Genomic DNA, 22,560 nt, shown 5'->3' on the forward strand with positions numbered 1-22,560 from the left:
ATTCTGGACCATTGTGTTATCTGGACCAGTATGTTGTATGGGCCCATGTTAATTGCAGGACCACGCTACTGTATTTAAAGCTGTAAATTGCCCTCTTGTGACCTTCAGTGGAGGTCCCATAAATAAAATGTGTCTGGTTCTCTTGAGTTGATGTATTTTATGGTGTGATAATGTTTTTTCTAAAAATTGACCACTTCAACAATCTTGATGTCGGCAGAATGCTAGACAGGCTAATGTGCACCTAATGGTTAGAGGCTTAATGCACTTCAGTACTATATCATTGGGGGCAGTCATGTCAAACAGTGACTGTCGAGAAATACCATTGGCCAGAAGTGAGTATGACACTAAAAATAACAATGTGTGATTATCAGCAGTAGGAAGCCAAATGCAGTCATCTACATGTGATCAGGAATTAAATACAATACCTCTTTTGTCCCTCTTTAAATGTTTGTTTTGCAGATGCATGGAGGATCCTAAAGAATCCTTATATATATATATATATATATATATATATATATATATATATATATATATATATATATATGCATATGCATTTGTCTCGTTCCCCACCACTAAAGGCCGTGCAGGAGGTGCGTTTGGCCAAACTCCTCTCCCCGCAGATACATGCATTCGGTCAGCTACTGCAGTGTCTCAGATCCCTGTGGAAAGTCCTTCCATTGATTTCAATGGGGACACATTCTTGCCACCGATAGACTGCTTGAACCAGTTATACAGGGGGGGCAGGACTAGTCAGACCATGGAGGAGGGGGGCTTGTCAGTTACTTGAAGATATCTAGTTATTTGCTTATGCAAAAAGGAAAACAAAAATTAATCACCTGCCAATATTATGTTCAGTCATCCCTAAATATACCTGTTAGATTGCACCACATTATCACATGTCTATTTAACACAAACATACCTGAATATACCTCTCAATCTGATCTGGGATCTCAAGGAAATTAAAATAAACTGGCATTCTGTATGTGATGCCCACTTGAACACATTATTTGCATTAATGTTTAATACAATGCCTGAAAGCCAGTATTTGACCCGAAACTGCTTGTGATGTGGAGTGCTCTGTCATTTGTACAAGCTGTGCTTGGAGAAAGCCAATGCCGTTTGTTTCTGTCTAGCTTCTTAGATAATAAAACTTCATTATTGAGGGCTTCTACAAAAATTAGCTAGAAAATCATGTAAATCCGTCTGTGAACGTCTGTATGTTGGGTGAACCTGAATCGTCAACTGTATGGAGGTGTGTTACTCTAAAGCTGGATACAAGACAAGGTCATCTGGGAAAAAGGTAAGAAATAGTGCTAAAAAGTGTGCTTTAGGGTTGCAACAGTGTAAATATGAAAACTACATGAACAGGGTGAGCTCTCAAATACATCTAATATAACACTAAAAATCTGTTTAAAAAATGCAGGGATGTGGTTGATCTACAGAGGAATCTTAATTACCACGAACCTCATTGACACATTTATTTTTTTGAAGAAAGCTTTTTTTTTTCTTGACAATTGTTATTTGATAAAACTGGTTCTCTATGTTCTGCAGTGTGTTTCAGTATTTTTTTGTTAAAATACATATATTTGTTATATACATATATATTTTTGATTTGTAAAACACCAAATGCCTGCAAATACCGTATTTAAGACGTTCCTTCCTTAGAGGGCCTGACTCTAGAAAGTATAATTCATATATATATATATATATATATTATTGAGCATGTGTGTAATGTATACATTGCTTTCATTCTTTACCATGTGAAGTGTTTGCTATTTCTAGGACACATGCAATTTCCCCAATTAAGCAAAACGGCATCAAAACACTACAACTTACCAAAAACAAGCCAAGTATCCACACTACCCAGTGTGCCCTGCTACTGCAAGTAAAATTGCACCAATGGGAGTATTTTCCAGCTCTTTCCTCTGTCGGGTGTCAGCCGGACTGAGCACATCCCCTGCATAGTGAATAGCTTATAAAGGAGTGCCTGATGTACCGACCTCGCTGAGTGCATCCGTTGTGCGCGTAGGACCTTAAAGGCACTACGAATGGTTCTGCCAGGAACTCCATGTCTCGCGTTTACTTGCTACATCTTTGGAGGAGCCTGAAATGGGGCAAGCGAGACAGCTCCGTCCCTTATGACCGGCACATGGCCTGGCTCTACCAGAATGTTTCCGGGTTTGTGCAGATACACCAACAGGAGGGGGTATTTTGCATGACTTTCTGCTTTCGGTGTACTGTTGGTTTTCGACGATATACAAATGCCATCGCTGTGAGTACGTGGTTAAGCTGCTGATGCTCATGTTCTGTGCTGCTTCCCAGTCTACCTTGGATGTTATGTATGTTCGGTTGTTGAATAAACTCAATCTAGCGAATGCATGTGTGTGTGTGGGGGGGGTAACACCATGTAAATGTAAAGGGACCTATGGGCTACCATCCGCATTAAATTACGGTACATATGATGGCTGGAGTGTCACTTTGCTGCGGACAGTAGTACCTCAGGTTCCATATTTCCCATTGGAATCACTAATGAACAGGACAGTATATGCTACAGCCACACAATGCTATCCACAGACCAACCTTTAGTGGAATCCCTGAAGATGATAGATATATTTCTTCCTATAGGGGGTAACCCTAATAAAATATACTAATTCATCCGGGCTCGAAGAAACTAAATAAAATCACATAAGTTTATCAATTCCAATAAAAAATATAACATTTTCCTAAATAGAGAAAGATCGAGACTATTAGAAAAGACCTCTCTTCCTTACAACTCCCTCCTACACCACTCAACACCACTCTCTCCACTCCTACTATACTAACTGCCTTTTCCCCTACAACCGAAGAAGAGATAGCCACTCTTCTTTCTTCCTCTCACCCAACAACCTGTCCCCTTGACCCCATCCCTTCACACCTTACAAAGTCTCTATATCCATCCCTTGGTCCATCACTTACCCACCTATTTAATCTTTCTCTATCATCTGGAACTGTACCACCTGCCTTCAAGCATGCGCTAATCACACCAATTCTAAAGAATCCTTCCTCAGATCCCGTCTGTTTGTCTAACTACCGCCCTATCTCTCTGCTTCCTTTTACCTCTAAGCTGCTTGAACGGATTGTGTACAACCGCCTCATTAACTTCCTCTCCTCTAATTCCCTCCTTGACCCTCTACAGTCTGGTTTCAAACCCCTTCACTCTACTGAAACAGCTCTAACAAAAGTCTCCAATGACTTGCTCTCTGCCAAAGCAAAAGGTCACTACTCTATTCTAATTCTACTGGATCTCTCTGCTGCTTTCGATACTGTTGATCACCACCTTCTTCTAGACTCACTTGCTTCTATAGGCATTCGAGATACAGCTCTCTCCTGGATCTCCTCATATCTGTCTAACCGTTCCTTCTCTGTCAACTTCTCTGGCAAGACATCATCGCCCCTTCCACTTTCGGTTGGTGTCCCCCAAGGTTCAGTCCTTGGCCCTCTGCTGTTCTCTCTTTATACTTCATCTCTTGGCAAACTAATCAACTCATTTGGCCTCCAGTATCACCTATATGCAGATGATACCCAAATCTACCTGTCTTCTCCTGATCTCTCTCCATCTCTCCTGTCCCGTATTACCAATTGCTTGTCTGTTATTTCTTCATGGATGTCACAACACTACCTGAAACTTAATCTTTCTAAAACTGAACTCATTATCTTCCCTCCCTCCATCTCCACTCCACTACCTGAATTCTCTATCACCATTAACAACACGACTATCTCTCCTACTAACCAGGCCCGATGCCTTGGGGTCATCCTTGACTCAAACCTCTCCTTCATCCCTCACATTCAGTCCCTCGCCAGATCCTGCCGCTTGCACCTAAAAAACATCTCTCGTATCCGCCCATTCCTCACCCAAGAATCCACAAAAACCCTGGTTCATTCCCTTATCATTTCCCGTCTTGACTACTGCAACACTCTTCTGGTTGGCACTCCACTGTCTCGACTCTCTCCTCTACAGTCTATCCTTAATGCGGCTGCTAGGCTCATCTTCCTTGCACGTCGCTCCTCTTCTGCTTCCCCCCTCTGTGAAACCCTCCACTGGCTCCCAATTACCTTTAGAATTAAATTTAAGATCCTGGTACTGACATATAAGGCCATCCATAATACTGCTCCTCCGTACATTTCTGACCTCATTAGCAAATACTCTCCTACTCGATCCCTACGTTCCTCCCATGGGCTAAGGCTCTCCTCCTCACTCATCACCTCTTCCTTTTCCCGTCTACAAGATTTCACTCGAGCTGCCCCATATCTCTGGAATCTTCTCCCAAGGAACCTTCAGCATTCTCCCTCCCTCCCAACATTCAAGAAACATCTAAAAACCCACTTCTTCAGAGAAGCATACCATCTTAGCTGCTAGAACTTCCTTGTCATCGATACAACCACCACAATACCTCTCACCCTTTCTCTATGCCTTATGTTTGTCACCCCATTTCCCTCTAGATTGTAAGCTTGCGAGCAGGGCTCTCTCCACCAAATGTATCGGTTTGTCTTAGTCTGTCAATTCTTGTCTTGTCATATCCCTTGAATTTATGTATTGTATTAAGCGCTGCGTAAACTGTTGGCGCTATATAAATAAAGGATAATAATAATAATAAATAATAAATAACATGGGGAACATAAGGCTGTTAAATAAAGAAGTAAAATACCTCCCTATAATAAATAAATAAGCAGTTGTGTCCACAGCTGGTGACAATGACAACAATGTTACAATGGGGGATCATTTCTTGGAAAAAACATGTTTATCTCTGATATCTTAAGGACGCTTTGACTTTTAACAATCTGTGCAAATTTTAATGTAAATCCAAAAAGGTTGTCGCTCTACATCGTATTCTGCGCTGGCCCAAGAAAAGCGATCCTTTCTCGGATCAATAGTTCTATAGATTTTGCTTACCATGGCAGCCAGATATTAGCTAAATAACCTTCCAATCACATTATGTAGTTTTATTTGGTCTCGGAGTCTAATAAAAACTAGAACAATAGTTTCATCATAAACATATAAACCCGCTGCCTTGAGATCCTGCTGAAGAGTGTACTGGCGGACGCTGATGTGTCTGCGTGTAGGGTTTTGTTGTGTTACCCAGACGGAAAGCTGTGATTATAGTGATGTTTCTTTGTGCGATCCATTTGTGATATATGAACAATAGCTCACCCCAGCCATGGAATATATTTGACTATAAACACTATGGAGGAAAACTGCACCAACCTCTGCGTTTATTGCAGTAGTAGAGTAGTAGAATAAAACACATATGTTTAAAGAATTCACATTGGGGTTTATTCACTAATGGGAAAGTTTGTAAAAAGCTGTGTTTCACTTATGAAGGCCCAATCCCAGAGAGAGCTTGGTCAGCCTTGTATGATGTATAGTTAAATCAGCAAGATGAAGCTTGCCAGTGTTGGCTCTACGTAATGAATAGCGAGATGCATAACATCATCAACTCTCCGTTTAGTGGATAAACCCCATTATGTGCAAACAGTGACTTTCGCATAGTATGTGCTTTGTAATTGATCCAGTATTTCACGAGCCATTAACAATAAAGAAGCCAGCAAGCTCAGGGGCCCACTGTTTGGAGGTAGTTCCTTCTTACGAACGTATTTAGCTATAGATCCACCAGTTAGGGCTTCCAAGGTACTGTATTAGCACCATTTACCTACCGCACCTTTTAACAGAATACAGACCAAGGATTATTCTCCCAAATGCAGTCAGTTTTATGTTTGTCACAAAAGAGATTCTTCCTGCCACCAACTTATTATATTATATGCCACTTATTCACTAAAGTGAGACCTGGCAAGAGGGGGTCTATTCACTACCAAGAGAGTTGTGTTTCATCTCCTGGACTTCACTATGCATTATGAAGAGCGAAGGCGTGAGCATCTACTGCAGGAAAAGCTTGGCAGGCCCTAAATAATGTATAATCGAGTGAGGTTTCTTCACCCTTTGATTTATGCATTACACAGGGCCAGTTGAGCCTTTTGCTGGAGACACTTGCCAGTGTTGGCCCATTATAATGAATAGTTAACGAGGGAGTTTAAATCATAGTTCCACTCCAAACTCTTAACTCTCCCTTTAATAAATAAAATAAAATTTGCAGTGTTTCTGCGCCTTCACTTTACTACATATTATGAAGAGCCAAATCAAGAGAGCGTTTACCGCAGAAAAGGCCAGGCTGGCCCTGTATAATTTATAGTTAAGCAACATTTCACCAGTCTGCACATTTGTTAAATTATATGTTATGTAGGGCCAGCTCAGCCCGACTTACGGCACAACCCCAGCGTTTACCGCTTATAATGAACAGTGAAGTGGCACCTCTGCATTTAGTGAATATACCCCATACGATCACTGGCGCTGGATGAAGTGGATGAGCCGCAGCGTGTAGCAAGAAAAAGAGCCTTTAATGAGATTAATATACAGCCTAACCACTGACAAGGCTGATAAATATTTGTACATTTTCTTACAAAATAGCTTTCGATACATAGAAGTGATAGATAATAGACGTCACGGGCCCCCCAAATTACGGGGCCCGCAGAGGGTCAAGAGGATCCATCCGTTTCGGGTTTGTCTTTGTTAGGACCCATGAAATCCACTCCGTCCACGGGGATATCTTTTTCCTTGATGGCTTTCTGGAACAAAAAAAACACGATGCCCTTAAGCAGGATGCCAAACAGCAACAAGATCCCGCCACATTAACCGGTTCTCACCTGCACACACAGCCGGTACCGCCGGAAGAGCTCGGTACACGGATCCCCGCTTCCCTCTCCTTTTAGAAACTTTTCGGCGAACCAGCGGTTAAAACACTGGTCGTACTCCCGCTTCATTTCGGTGCATTCTTCACCAACGCTGTTCATGCTGACAGAAGGGCGCCCGAAGCCACCAACGCACTTTTTGTCCTCTTGACACCTCTCCTAGGACCTCAGAAAGAAAACGGCCATCTTAAAACCGGGAAACCTGCGGCAGCCATCTCCTAATCGGGCAGAGCTGCGATGGCCATTTTACAGCAGGGCACGTTTACTAAGCGGAGCATATCTGCCCTTTTTAAATATGGCTGTCTTGGTAAGTCACAAGGTCGCATGCCGAGGCTCACTGGCGCTATTTGTTTTGTCGTCATCTTTAAGGGACACTAATAGAGATGTGGGTGCGAGCTGCTACGTTCCGGAGTCGGCTTTCCGAGGTCTGCCGGTTGCTCTCTACGCATAGTAAGGTAGGTATATTAAATACATACATACACACATTATATATATATATATATATATATATATATATATATATATATTCTCTCAATCCTCATATTTTGGATTTTGTGCATATATAAAATAAATACCACTGATAATTTTCTTTGAAGGTACCACGCCAACCCACATGGAGTCTGGAGCCCGAAACAGAGACACAGGTAAACACACGCATGTATTATATATGTGTATATATATGTATATATATATATATTTGATGGACAATAAACATTTCCTGATGGTAAACCTACATCTCTGTATTCTTAAGCTCGCTACATGAAACTGAAGTAGCGCCTGGTGGGTTTTCAGCCAATCACCTGCACACTATGTCTTATCGGTGTGTTTGCAGGATAGCTGCGTTAATACGGAAGTCATTGATCACTTGGAGCACTTGGCACTGGTAGATTTCCGAAACCAAGAAGGCGTGCAGCGTTTGGAAAAGGCCATCCAATTTGCTAACCAGTTGCATCGCGTGGATACGGATGGCATTGAACCCTTAGCATCTGTTCTAGAAGACAGGTACCTGCCAGCTAGTTTTTGCTACATTGATTGTTACACCTCGGTTAAATTTTCTCTTTTCTCCTGCAGACCCCTGTACATTCGTAAAGACTGCGTCACAGCAGGGGGCTGTGCAGAAGACCTGCTTGAAAACGCCAATGTCATAATAGAAGAGTACTTTGTAGCACCACCAGGTACAAAAAAAAAAACAACAAAAAACATACAAATAACCTTTAGACCCATTGGAAATAATTTAACTACGGACAGGGTAAACCTGCAGCTTAGTTATTTCACTAAAATGTTTTTGTTCACATTTCTCTCTCAGAAAGCCCCTTTATTTCACAACTACACTGCTGTAAGCATTTTAAATTCTAGCAAAATCAGTTGTATTTCACAAAAAGAAGGGTAAGTAGACCTCAAGAACTCCTTAGGAGTCCCCCGGTGTAGGTCTTGCTGTTTTAATATATTGTGTAATTCAGTGATACAACACTACAGACTCTGGGGCAGCTCTATGAACAAAATGTAATGGTTTCTTAAAGCAATTAACAGAAATTAACCTTAATGTCAAACATGTAGTTTGAAAATAACTATTCTATGTTAATAGTATGTTATGTTCATTAGCTTTCACTTACATGTCTAGTGAAATATTCAAGCTTATTCAAGAGTGACATTAACTATTTCACTTCACTGCATTATGAAGGGCTCTCGATGCAAAGCTGGCCGTTCTTAATGCATCGCCTTACTTACAAGTCAGTGATTCACTCTTCGAGGCCTCTACTGTGTGGCTCTTTTGTACATGACAAATCTGTTTTCCAACAGGTAACATCCCTCTACCGACCCACAGCGAAGAACGGCTACTTGACAAAGTTAGACAAGATGTAGTTTAAAATCCAATGACCAAAATCTGTTTATTTGGACAGCTACAGATGCTCTGTTTATTTAACTGAAACAGTTTCATAATAAAAAGGAAAAATACATAAACTTGATTTGAGAAGAGGATTAAAAAGTTATTTGAAATAATATTCTTCTAGCAAACCGATGGGGAAGATCTTAACGCAGGACAAGCATGTCTATTCCCTTGTGTTTGTCCCAGTGCCAAAACATTCCACTGCACTGCTAATCCCAATTATACCTACTATTCACTATGCAGCACTTAATATGCACAGAACATCAGATTAGGCACAGTTTTATCTTCTGCCTTCTTACAAAAAAATAAAAAAGGAACAAAACCAACACATCTGATGTCAAGGAACTGCTAAAAATTTGGGTTAACTAATGATATAAAAGACAGTTGATGAAATCCATCAGTGGTGGAATGTAAGAGCAGATGGTCTTAAGAATTAGACTCATAGAAAGTGTCCCTGTGGCAGCTCAGTACGGTCGGAAAGGAGAGGCATAAGGAGGTGAGCGGCGGCTCTGATATGGGGAATCACGCCCTCTGGAGCGAGACCTGGATCGAGAATAGCTGGTATTTCGTTCAGGGCAGACGCGAATATAGGAAGTTTCACCCTAGATAAAAATAGATAGTGTTAATTGTATAAGAAAGTTTTCGATTTGCGGGGCAAAGAATACTTGTATCATACAACGCGAACATACTTCATGAGACCGAAATTTTGTGTCGTCCAGTTTCCGCAATGCATATTCCATGTCTTCTTTGCGAATGAACTCCACGATTCCCATTCCATCCTTGTGTACATCAGCGTAACACACGTCTCCTGCTTCCCGCATATGATCTTTCAGATCCTGCCAGCTGCCAGATGGGGGAAGACCTGTTCCAAACAATTTAAGTATATTGTAGACTTACTGCAGATAAACATGCCAATGTGTTAACTATTTTTATTTAAAGTTGGAGTTTCCATACAACCTACGCGGTTTCTAATACAAAAAACACAATGACTCCTTTACCACTGCTTAGCCCATTAAGAAATGGGTACAAATGCTCCACCAAAACAGAAAGTAGAGCTTTTATTGGACTATAATTGGTCATGCAATAGGTTTTTAATAAATAAATATAAATTATGGTCCAGCATCACCAAGGTAAACCTATTCACTCCATAACTAGATGCGCCACTGGTGAAAAAGCTCTGCAGGTGTAAAGAGAGTCGAGAATCTGCAATTACCTGAAACAAGGACTCTATATTCAGACCTTCGAGAAGGTGGTCCATTTCTTCCACGTGACCCTCCGTAACCACCACCTCCTCCGCCACCACCACCAGAGCCACGGAATGAGCGTGGAAATTCTACTCTAAGTCGGCATGAACCAAAATCGTATCCATTTCGGCCAAATACTGCATCTTCGGCATCCCTAAGAGTCAAGTCAACAACAGATAATGTGAAATGTAAAACCTAAATTCTGAGGTTTTATGTATAGGATTCTTAACCCACTTACCATATCAACATGTAAACAACCCCCCTCAGTGTTTGCACAAAAGCCAGCTCCCACCCCCATGGTATATACCCTCATAGCACCCAACACGACCTGAGGATGAGAACAATCATCAGAAACTTTCATATTTACTACGCTCGTAAGGCATTACCAGTCCAAAACGTGTATGATCGGCTTCCTCCATATAATGCAGTTTACTGTACTGTAATGCACCTACAGCCTTATTTCCCAAAGCCACCAAACGCCGATCCGTAGGCCTGGTTCCTGTGTAGGCCCCACTGCCCGGGATACAAGTAAACATCCAAGTGAATATATAATCCGGTGACCTCCATTCCTTACTTAGCTCGTCCTTTTCACGCTCCAGGGTTTTTGTCACTCAATCCAGTAGCTCAAGTAATTCCAGTTTAAGACCAAACGCACGCCTATTCCCTCAGTCACAATCCGCCTCTCGTATCCTTTTTCCTCCCGCCTTCTCCATCCCCTTTGTCCAACTCCCACAGGCTTCCCTCCCTCGTCTCCACATATATCCCGTTAGCTCCCATAGTCTTTCCCTCACCGGGGGTCCATGAAACTGATGAACGCGAACGGCGCGGCGCTGCTCCCGCCACGGTTCTTCAATTCGATGCTCCGGATCCGGCCATAGCGATGAAAGAGGTCCTCCAGCTCCTTCTCCCTTATATCTGCAGGCAGATTACCGACATAGATCCGCCCGTCTCCAGACCCGGAGCCAGAGCCGGAGCCGGACCTCGAACCTTCCCGATCCCAACCAGACATCCTACTGCTTCCTGTCACCGGCCGCGCGGAGCACGGTGGGACACTACCGGAAGTTCCTTAAAGCGGAAAGGGCTGCCGGAGCGCGCCTAGCAGGGAACGCTACAACGAGAACGCGCTTAACGGTGGGCGGAGCTTATGCCAACGTGTTACGCGCTAGGGTTCAAAACATAAACAAAGGGACGAGATCCAGAGAGGTGGTTTCATAAGACGTAACATGGCAACCGTTTTGTACCTAGCAGCATGCTGATGCTGCCCTGGCGATTATGTAACAAACATACTCAGCAATGTATGATAGTGGCGGGCCATACATTGGTGAGGGGGGGAACGCTTGATCCCCTGGCATTAAAGCCAAAAGTGCCATGAAGCCCTGGGGTGTTTTTTTATTGCACCCAGATTTCGGTGTGTAGCAGGGGCACAGTATTATTTTTATGTGCACTTGCACAGGCACTTTCTGGTCCTCTATGCACTTTATAGTATTAGCCCCAGCCTTCTTAGGCTAGGTGGCAGCATAGCATAGTTTTTGATATCTAACATAAGAAGGCTGGGGCCTTGATTGGCACATTTTTTGTTTCAGGTTGCATTTTGTTTTAATGCACTGGGCACAATTTGTAATCACTGGAATCACTTTTACTTACTCCCTGTAGTTCAGGTATAGATCAAATAAACAGCACATGCATGTATAGATCAACTGAATAACACACTTTCATTCAAACAATCATTTATTCTCACTCTCACACAAATCATTTACACATATTCATGCATTCTCGCAAATTCATTCATTCTCTCACTCGTTCACACAATTCATCCACACCTTAATTCATTCTCTCACTCATTCTCACTCTATTATTTCAAGATTCTTACTACACTCCTTTCTCACTATCTACCCTGTCCCCCCTATCTACCCCCTCTTCTCACTATCTACCCCCTCATCTATCGACCCCCTCTCCCCCCCATAAAATGCCGGCACCATGACCAAGACAGAGGCCTCGCAGAGGAGAGTGAGGCGTGCTGAGCGGTTGCTGAAAAAGTATTCATGAGCGACCGTTCGGCGTCTCTGTCTCCTCTGCATCAATCAGTGCTTCCTCGCGGAGCTACGGCCCTGCTCACAATAACCAGGCAGCCCGGGAGCCTGTTGCTCTGTCTCTGCACTTATTTGTAAACTATAAACAAAAGCTTTTGGGAGTTTTCCTCTCTCAGGTCTGAAGCAATACTTGAGGAAGAGAGGAAAACTTGTCTTTTAAGTATTATGTTAATCCAATAAAGGATTGCTTACTGCATTGCATCCTGCAATACTCTGGTATTTTGGCTTGATATATATATATATATAGTTTTGTCAGTGGCATGGTTTAGTGGTGGAACTTATTAGTGCCCCCCCCCCAGTTTTGACTTATGTGCCCCCCTATTTATAGTATTGTTCCTAGAGTCGCCACTGAGAGTAAGAATAAACTAGCAAAAGGCTGTTGTCCTCCCAAACGTCAAATACAAAAGAATTGGGGGGGAAAAATTTAGCCCGCAGGTCAGGCTGGGGTTGGTCGTGGCCCCTGGTGTGGTGGGGCCTACACTGACAATCAAGTTCACTTTAGAGGTAGCCAGAATTTTATCCAATAGATTCACTGCTTACAACTTCACAAAATGTGTTAGAAAATCTTTTATTTCTATTACAAGCTAACAGTCATCATTTTCCAAGATGGCGACAGGTGTACCAACATCCAATAAGTTCACAGTCACGCCGCTTCCTGTCTCTGGGGATGAATGACCTCATAGACTTTGTCATGTCAAAGAAGATGTGTTCCGTGCAGTGGCATCAGACAGGCAGAAACCAGCTAGGTAAGCGTTAGATTCATAACAGATTTGCTTTTAATTTATTTGCCCCACATTTTGGGGAGACAAATACATTTTTTCATAAGGTAACAGTAATAATTAGAAATAATAATTGACAGTAATTAGAATAATAAACTACATATTAAGTGCGTCTTCTCTCAGCTCCAGTTACTGGTGTTTGTAAAATGTGTTGGGGTCATTAATTAGAATGTTTCCTGAGTAGATTTGGGTTGGAACCCCGGTATGTGTATGTGTTATGTGGGGAAGATATTCACTTGCTGCCAAAATTGTTCTCCAACTGGTCTCATTGGACTCATATTCTGCAGGTGACAAAAAGATGGAGGAAGCTCCACGGCCACTTGAGATTTGATCCAGACCGTCTGGAGCTCTGGTCATTCAGAGGGTAAGTCTCTAATATGGGTATCAGTAGGTGTTAAAAGCACTGCTTAGGGTAATTTACATTTAAAGCCCAACCGGTCCTATATTTAGATATGAATGAGTCGGCCCCATAAATGAGGTTAAAAGTGTTGGCGGGGGCCTGGCTGTCTCTGAGTGGGGGGTGGGAGTGGGTGTGTCTTTAATGTGACCCCTCCCATTTGCTTCCCACATTTCCATTCTAAACATGGAACTGTAGACACTTTCCTGAGTGCAGCACCGCATCAATCTAGGCAGTCAACACACTGTGTGCGATTCTAACTCGGTTATATTGTCTCAATACAGATACAGATGGACCAAACTGTCCTGGAAGGGATGGAAAACGAGCGAGGGACTCTGGATCCCAAGATGGCAAAGGAATCCTCTGAACGACCATCAGCCAAGCCAGAGCCCGCTGGATGGAGAATCAGCGGAGTTCCTCCTGATTGATGTCTTATATAACTGGAACTGTTTTCCAGAATGTTTTGCTTAAGAAAGAAATCACAAAGAAATGTGATTCATGCGCCTAGTGAAAACAGTAAATTTGTGCATAAAGATTTAACCATTACTTGTCCTATCAGAAACTCACCTAAAATACAATTAAAATATGTTTAAAATTAAATTTATATTAAATAAATATAGTCAATTAAAATGTTTAATATTAAGTTTTATGATAATTATGCCTAATATTACACAAAGTATGCTTACATGATCAGAAATGCTCTTAATATATTTTCCCTTAATAAAATGCATTTGAATATATAAAAAAGTGGGTTTTTTTGTAAATATATTTATTTTGTGTCTTTGTTTTTCACATTTGTTTCTAAACCGCTGGCTATTATCGAATGTCTCGGTATGTCCTTCCGTAATATACCATATTTGCTTGATTATAAGACGAGGTCTTATAATCGGGGTCGTCTTATAATCAGACCTCAAATAGGTCTGACTATGAGACAACTAAGATCCAGATCCCCCGCAGCTGCAGGGGACCTGGATCCTCCTGTCCCCCCCCCCCCGCCCCACTTACCAGTACTTCTGAGTCCCCGGTGTGTAGCTGGGGCAGCGTGTAGATGTCTACGCGATTCGCGTAGACAACTTCCACTGCAGCAGAAAGGTGGTGTGGCTAGCAGCGGGGGTTGTCTGCGTGCATCGCGCAGACCTTCCCCGGCTGTCAGAGATCAGAGTTCCCCGCACAGGCTGCAGCGTAAGTGCGTGGGATCTACACGCTGCCCCGGCTACATGACAGGGAAGTTAGAAGCACCGGTAAGTTTGGGGGGGGGGGCGGGGGGAGTGTTAAATGGGGGGCATAAGGCATTTCTGGAGGCAGAGTGCTCTGTGAAATGCCTTTTAACCCCCTTAATGCCACTCTGCCTCCAGAAATGCCCTTTTAACCCTCTATACGCCACTCTGCCTCCTGAATGCCTTAAACCTCCCTATATGCCACTCTTCCCCATAATATGCCTTTTAACCCTCTAAATGCCAGAGTGGCATATAGGGGTATAAGGCATTTCTGGAGGCAGAGTGGCACATAGGGGGTCAAAAGGCATATCATTGGGCACAGTGGCATATAGGGTTAAAAGGCATATCATGGGGCACAGTGGCATTTAGAGGGTTAAAAGGCATATCATGGGGCACAGTGGCATATAGGGGATATAAGACATTTCTGGGGCAGATGTGCATAACTGGGGGGCAGGTTGGAAAATAGAAGGAAATAAAACCAAAATATTTTTCTCAATCATAGTTTTTATTAAAAAAAATTGTTTACATGAATTAACATTTACTGGTAAAACTTTTTTCCTATATGGTCGTCTTATATTCAGGCTTTTTCTTTTTTTCCTAAATTAATATTCAGATTTGGGGGTTCGTCTTATAATCAGGGTCGTCTTATAATCGAGCAAATACGGTAGTTCCACCAATAGGAGGCTGAAGATGTTACTTTTTTGTGGCCAATAGATTTATAGCGGAGCATGAGAAGATAAGGTTTCCAAATCTCAGAGAAGATGGCAAAGGAATTAGTTGTTTTACAAATAAAATTAGTTTTTGCAAACATCATAGCATCATAGCCAAAATTTTAACTTCAAGACCTTTTTCCTCTCGTTCATTCTATTTTTCCTAAATCCCTAAATGTAGCATAGATACAAATCTGACACTGTGTTTTCATTAGATGGTTGAAGGATGTAATCCACACCAGAGAACCCAACCATTTAACATTTCTTTGGCCAAACTAGACTAGGTCCCTAAGCACCTGGTTCCTCGCTAGGGTGAATGTTAAGATATGAGACAAGTGAAATATGTAAAACACAAGCGTTACAGATCCTGTTTGGGTTTATCTCATTCATGTAGTCTGCATTCTTACACAAAAACCAGTTCTTTCAAAAACTGTAATGAAAGCCATCTGCGAGATAGATGTAGATTGGAATGGCAAAGGGAGATTATAGACTGCTCTAAAATTGAACAAAGATTTATCATGGGGGTTACCAGCCAAGGTTATGGTCATTATAAAAAGGTTTGGGGTGCGGGGGATGGAGTTCCAAATTAAAAACCACATATAGTATACAAATCACAATTCAATTGCTTAAGAGAAATTAGAACCTTATGTCTTGGAGCTAATTAAAAACCCCTGCAATGTCAGGATTCAACTCCAGATGACCTCCTGTCACATAATACCCTGCTTCTCTATAATCTCCATAAGGCATGTAAATTCAATTTGTGGTAGTGCCACCTACTGGAAAGAACTGGGTATTGCTTCTGATCCTAATAGCATCGTGTTGGAATTGGTCACTACCTCTCTCTACCTCTCTTTTAAACAGACATCTGCTGGTGGGTGGAAATTACTGCACTAATAAAATTATGTAAGAACTAGCAAGAAAAAAAAGCAAAAATAAATAGTGGATAAATTATAACCCTTAATGATAATGGTATGCTGGATTATACTTAACTCACTGCCGGGATACTGAATGACAATCACTGGGGAAACAGGCAGCTGCATACCTAGGAACTCTCTGGCTGTGGTTACCGGGAGCCCTCCCTCCTAGGATGCGAGTAGGAGGTCCCTGTGATGTTGCAGGGCGGCCCGGCTTTTCCCCCAGGTGACCCAGAGACAGGGCCGGCACAAGGCAAAATGCCGCCTGGGGCGAATTTTTAAATGCCGCCGCCCCCCTTATCTACCCTTCCTCTCCCTCCGTCCCTGCCGCCCCCCCCCATTATCTACCCTTCCTCTCCCTCCGCCCCCCCCTTGTACTTACCTTTCAGCAGTCCTGCGGCGAGTCTCCCTGTTCGGTCTCGGTGCCGGCTTTCCGGAAGATTTCCTGCGCTCAGCATTACAAGCCGGCACCGAGACCGAACAGGAAGACTCGCCGCAGAGGAGAGAGAGAGGGGCGCCGAGCGGGTACTGACAGCTTGGTAAGCGAAAACCACTCGGCGCCCCTTTCTCTCTTTCGCTTTTTTTAATTAAAAAAAAGGGCTTGGGGCGGCAAAGTGCCGCCCCTTCAAAAGTGCCGCCTGGAGCGGTTGCCCCACTTGGCTCCATTGTCGGGCCGGCCCTGCCCAGAGACCTGGAGAAGCAGCACTTAACCCGGAATCTCCAGGTGAAACCCAGAGAGTTCCCAGGGATGGGCACCTGTAAATGGGCCCCTGAGGATGTTTGTCTCCTGAGGGTACATAATCAACATAGTCCACTTACTCCTGAGCAGTCTGACCAGTAGAAGCCAGTCAACTGCTACAAGAAATGCTTGAAAAGTCACCCACTAGCTGAACACCCATGCCCACCTTATTATTTTGGATCCATTGCCTTGAAGGAAGGGCTTCCATGATGAGTTAGGCACCGGCCGCCTGGATATTTGCCTGGTATACCCAGCGGTGTATTTACCTTTAGCGCTGTCTAGGCCTGACGTCTTCAGTGCTGGGGGCTTTTTTTCGTCTCTGTGTTGTCTTTTTTTAAATTTTTCAGTTGTGATTTTTCTCCCAGTGTTTTAACATATGTAAGAAAAAAAAGAGTAACATAGTGTTTTCCGTAAAAACAGTAAATCTGTATCAGATATTTTAAGTGCGGTATCCCACTCACATTGATGAGAGCATTATAGTTTGCTCTGACTTTCTGGACATGAATTGAACGGTTCCACCCGCCAAAAGGATTGTATGGGCTTCCAAAACTCCTTCCCGAAGAAAACAATTATCGGTCCACACGATAACACCACGGAACGAAGCAAAGAGGCAGAAGGTAAGGTATACAAATATTTAATTCGTTTACAAACAAAAGTGCGGTATGCTCACATTTAGGATTTCTTTCTCGGATCTCTCTCTCTCCAAGCATGTCACCATTGAGAAAGCCTGATTAAGGCGAAACGCGTCTGCGTGCCGTTTGCATAATTTTTCTACACCCGGAAGTTGTCCGCTTGGAGTTTTGGAAGCCCATACAATCCTTTTGGCGGGTGGAACCGTTCAATTCATGTCCAGAAAGTCAGAGCAAACTATAATGCTCTCATCAATGTGAGTGGGATACCGCACTTAAAATATCTGATACAGATTTACTGTTTTTACGGAAAACACTATGTTACTCTTTTTTTCTTACATATGTTAAAACACTGGGAGAAAAATCACAACTGAAAAATTGAAAAAAGACAACACAGAGACGAAAAATATAAGTATTGTTTCTTTATTATTCATAACACCTTTTTCATATATCTTGTTTGTATTATATACAATCACTTTCTATTTTGTCTTTTAAATTGGAACAAATACTTCTGCGCAACACTATTGAATTTTTATTTTTAGTTCAATAATATAACTATATCCCAAAACTGGTGGCTGGAAAACATAAGAAATTGCTCTTCCCATTTTAAAGCCTTTGCAAAAAAAAATAAGACATGGAGACATGCATTTAAGGATACCATTCCAAGTATACGAAATGGCATAAGCCCAGATAAAACGGCAAAGGCTGACCAATGGAACGGTGTAACAAACAGAAGTGTTTGCAGTGTGTTCTGATGTTAAAGGAGCAATTGATGAAAATGTTCTATTTATAACAGACAGAGCAGGGAGGGAAAATGTATGTATGTGTGGGTGGAAAGAGAAGCCAGAATGCACATGTAGGTGGAATATTACTGTGGACTCCGAAGGAATGAATATGTTGTGCAGGATAAGGAACAAAGACAATTAGAGGGAAAGCATGAAAGAGAAAAGGTGGGTAAAGGAGGAGAAAAGACAAGCTGGGGCAGTCATGAGTGGGATTTATAAGTGGCAAACAGTTGGAAGCAGGCTGATTCATTGTGCCAGCTGCTAATACATATGGATCGGTGCCCGGGGGTCACAGTTAGGGTAACAGCTGGCAGGCTGGGATTTAGCTTCATTCAATGGCCATAAGAGAAGGAACACATATGGAGGTAACGGGTCTTACCAGTGTGCTGTGAATGGTTGAGGCCTAATTAATGACGTTGAAAAGAAATGTTAAAAAAAAATGTGCATCTGAACAAGATATGCAGGAGAGAGCGATAAGAGGATGGTGAAGATGGAGTGATGTGTCTGGTTGAAGTAACAGAAGCACAAGAAAAACCATATGGTATAGCGTATACTATAGATGACAGGATGGGTGCAGTAGCTTAAAGAAAACAGAGAGGTCGTGTTAGGTAGTAGCCAAAGGAGACATCTGCTAAGAGACTAGCATCACAAAGGCCCCCAACGCCATGTTTATATTTGCAAAGCTAATTTGTCTCCAGCTTATCTAACTATTGGTTGTACAACTTTTCATAGATCTGCCAGAGGGACACTAGCAATGCTGGTGTAGATACCTCTGGACCCTCAGGTTCTAGAAGTCTTTGAATGGATAATTAGCCCAGTGAACGGTGGGACCAGTGGTGGCCGGCAATACTAGTGAGGCAGCACTGCTTGGTAGGGTAAGTGGAGTCAAGCACCTGAGGAGTAAGTGAGAGTGAGTGTGTGGCACAGTAGCCACATGTCTAGAGGTCCTGCCCCTGATGGTTGTAATCTGGCATGGAGCACCATTGTATGGCCCTGGTTTGCTTGATAAACTGAAGAGAAAATGAACTATGATCCTTTTCGTAAGAGAATTAAGAACAAAACAGGGGCTTCAGAAGTGCAATGAAAGCAACTCAATCTTATTATTTACCTACAAACAGTTAGACGTGCCAGATGGTTGCCATTCAGGACAGCACCAAGAGGGGAATGATCTACATGCAACAATAAACACATACATTTACTATTACACAGAGAATAAACATGTGCGAATGTTAATATGTCTGTGTACATGCGTCTGCTACAATGCGTGGCTTATCTTAGAAGAATTTCAGCCATGTTGCTGTTGCTTCCATCGTATAAATCTGCATAATGGAATTTCTCCGTTTCAATTTTGATTTATTCAGTTGCTTCATAATAGAGAATAATTTGCAAAGCGTAACAGTCATCTCACAACAGTAGTCTTTTCTTACATGAATTTCATGATGAAAGACTTCTGTGAGTCACTGAAGGCTCTGCTTGGATGTGCCGCCCCCGTTTGCTCCCTCAAAGGAGCAGCAAACAGGGGAGATTCTGTCAAACCCACCGGCTGCCTCATGTTATCTATGACTATAAATATATATTTGGGTTTGATGGCGCTGAGATGATGTCTTCTTAAATTTTTAAACATTTCTACTTAAACTGGCGGCCTGGCTCTGCTTTTCCAGTGTTAGTGCCTGTCTACCTTCAACAGCAGGTTGGCATTACATGCATGGGGCTTTTGGCTAAGATCAAGTGAGTACCTGTGAGACAGGGAAAGCTTGGTCCTCTGGCCTTGAGGCCAATTTAGCTTGAAGCCCCGTGGTTGCTATGGCGCCCCCAGTCCATGGTGCGAGTCTGGCGCAGGGCACCATGTTTTTGTGTGTGGGTTACACACAGCACGACCCCTCCAAGCACTTTTTTATTTTCGTTTCACTAGCCCCGGCCTTTTAGGCTGGTGTGCAATGCACAGAAATTTTATCACACCAGGAGCTTCTTATTAAGCACTATTTATTATGTTTGCACAGTTTTTGGGGGTTTTTTTGGTTAGCACTGTGCATGTATCTACAGTAAAACCGTTTTGAGTCACAGAAATCCACATCATGGTGGAACTCGGTCCCCCCAAACATCCAGGTTTTCTGGTGAAGGGGGGGCTAGGTAGCCGTCATGGGTGGTACTTAAATATGTGGTGGTGTTCTAATCAAAAATGTATTTGTGGGGTGAGGTGAGGGTTGGGAATTGAATCCTTAAACTTTGGGTGTGAAGTGTGTGTTAATGAGTCCAAGGTGTGGTATGCGGTTTGGGATAAAGGCGCACACCCAAATCTCTTTAGCTCCCAATGACAATGTCAGTCGCATGACGAAGCTATTTCTCACATGCAGCATGCAAACTAAGTGGCTAATTGTAGGAATTACTCTTCACGCCATAAAAATTATTTTTCTTTCTTTTTAATCTATGCCTACCACATCCTCCCTTTAACTTGAGCCCATATCTCAGGATTAAAGGCATTATTGTTACACGAAATATTTATTATAATTAATGTACTGCCCAACCTTATCGTTTATTCTGTTTAACATGGCAAAATGAGTTAATTATAACAAAAATAAAGGAAAGCATGTCTTAGAAGGCAGAACTAGGCAGAAGGTTGAGATAAATGAGGTATGGTATCTTAATATGCTTGGGCCACATCGTTGGTAACATGGCTGGTCTATGTACCTCCTGTCACCTTCAGTTCCTTAGGGTTCTTTGATTAACAGAACCATATACAATAAGCCTTTGCCTGTTTTGTATCAAACACGCCGTCTAAATGGATCATAGATAGCTATGTGTGCAAGTTACAGCGCAGTGCTCCAAAACATTAGCACTTTTAGTCTATCACAATATGTTCTTTTCCTATTGTCCACCGTGAAGTTCTACTCTGAAAATGATGACATCAAGATGTGTACAAAAAGGTCTAATTTGTCCTTTCATTTAATAAAAATAAAAAAAGGTCAGTCATAGAAGAGGAGAAACGTTGATACATTTAACTGGAAACAGAATTATCTGAGAATACAAATCATTAGCTAGTAAAGAAGCAACACTGTAGTCATGGAATCACCAGCAGAGCCTAGCAACACTGCGCATGCGCGTGTCAACTAAAGCGAGTGTCCGTTACCTTGGAGACGTCGCCAGAGGCATTAAAGCAGATGGTTTCCAAGGTGACGGACGCCTAAATCGAGGTGTATTGTGGGATGAAACAAAGTGCGGAGAAAAGATCCTAAAGGAGCCAAACTGTATGACCAATTGCATGGTTGGTGGGTGGAAAGACAGCCAATCAGAAACAGCGTGGGGAAGCAGGGCGTTCAGTAAGAAGAGGCTTTCTGCGCGCCATACAGCAGTGTGCGATAGAACGTGGAGACCGAAGGAGTTGTGTTTCGAGAAGAACTAAAACGTGATCGAACATGTGAGTAAAAGCACAGGCTTCGGGAATGTGATGATGTACGGGGGTGGCGTGGGTGAGTGAGATAAAGTGGATTGAAGGTACTCTAGAATGATTTGTTCCCCGAGTAGCGGAAATAAGGATGAAGCCGGGAACTGAAAGCTCTACCGGGCAGTTCAGTACGTCTTCTATTAAGGGTTAGTGGGTCTCCATTCGGCTTCTGCTTCTTCTAGCGTAGTCTGCAGCGGTCAGTGCAAGCTTTTTGGGTACGGTGACCCGGACCGTGGTGTTGATGGCCTCCTAAACGCCAAATGTGTGTCCAGCGTGTTTGCCTGTATTGTTAATGAAACTGCAAGCGCACAGCGATTTATGGCTTGGCTGCAGAGCTCACACCCCGATTCATATCTTCCAGTTCGCCATGTCTGAGAGAAAAGCAGTCATCAAAAATGCTGACATGTCCGAGGAGATGCAGCAGGATGCGGTGGAGTGTGCCACTCAGGCCTTGGAGAAATTCAACATCGAAAAGGACATTGCTGCCTACATCAAAAAGGTAAGAGATACGGAAACACTGGAAGCCGGTCATCTCAACAAGTGGATGGTGTTGCGTTTTTTTTTTTTTTTCCTGTGTTTTTTTAACATTTGTTTTTTCTTTTTCAGGAATTCGACAAGAAGTACAACCCTACATGGCATTGCATTGTAGGCAGGAACTTTGGCAGCTATGTGACGCATGAGACCAAACACTTCATCTACTTCTACCTGGGCCAGGTAGCCATCCTTCTTTTCAAATCCGGATAGAGCGGAGTGATGGAAATCTATGAACTGTACAGCCATAAAAAAGAGACTTGACTAAAACTTCACTAAGGGAACAAATCCTCCCTACCGTACCGGCTTCCTTATTTGTGTTACTGGGACTGGAACCCTATTGTGCTGACTTGTTTTCATAAAGGTTACAAAGCAGTTTTCCAAAAACTTACAAAAAAAAATATGTATTTATTTT

The 22,560-nt window shown here is 42.6% G+C and overlaps 4 protein-coding genes across 4 annotated transcripts; 2 read left to right on the plus strand and 2 right to left on the minus strand.

The window, feature by feature from the left end:
• Positions 1-6,567: 6,567 nt before the first annotated feature.
• TRIAP1 (TP53 regulated inhibitor of apoptosis 1) lies at positions 6,568-6,882 on the minus strand. Its single transcript, XM_089489666.1, has 2 exons — positions 6,736-6,882; positions 6,568-6,657 (listed from the first exon to the last, which is right to left on the minus strand). Exons 1-2 carry the CDS (start codon positions 6,880-6,882, stop codon positions 6,568-6,570), a joined length of 237 nt encoding a protein of 78 aa, XP_089345792.1.
• Positions 6,883-7,163: 281 nt separating this feature from the next.
• On the plus strand, positions 7,164-8,648 carry GATC (glutamyl-tRNA amidotransferase subunit C). The gene is made up of 4 exons (XM_089489468.1): positions 7,164-7,235; positions 7,613-7,782; positions 7,852-7,955; positions 8,581-8,648. Exons 1-4 carry the CDS (start codon positions 7,164-7,166, stop codon positions 8,646-8,648), a joined length of 414 nt encoding a protein of 137 aa, XP_089345594.1.
• Positions 8,649-9,132: 484 nt separating this feature from the next.
• Positions 9,133-10,921, minus strand: SRSF9 (serine and arginine rich splicing factor 9). Its single transcript, XM_089489632.1, has 4 exons — positions 10,704-10,921; positions 9,882-10,066; positions 9,358-9,530; positions 9,133-9,270 (listed from the first exon to the last, which is right to left on the minus strand). Exons 1-4 carry the CDS (start codon positions 10,919-10,921, stop codon positions 9,133-9,135), a joined length of 714 nt encoding a protein of 237 aa, XP_089345758.1.
• An 11,060-nt stretch (positions 10,922-21,981) lies between these two features.
• On the plus strand, positions 21,982-22,358 carry DYNLL1 (dynein light chain LC8-type 1). Its single transcript, XM_089489575.1, has 2 exons — positions 21,982-22,113; positions 22,221-22,358. The coding sequence occupies exons 1-2, from the start codon at positions 21,982-21,984 to the stop codon at positions 22,356-22,358; spliced, it is 270 nt and encodes an 89-aa protein (XP_089345701.1).
• The last annotated feature ends 202 nt before the right edge of the window (positions 22,359-22,560 follow it).

The sequence above is a fragment of the Sceloporus occidentalis genome, unplaced genomic scaffold, assembly GCF_023333645.1.
Source record: "Sceloporus occidentalis isolate IW3139 unplaced genomic scaffold, rSceOcc1.0.p SCAF_40, whole genome shotgun sequence".
Classification (NCBI taxonomy): Eukaryota; Metazoa; Chordata; class Lepidosauria; order Squamata; family Phrynosomatidae; genus Sceloporus; species Sceloporus occidentalis.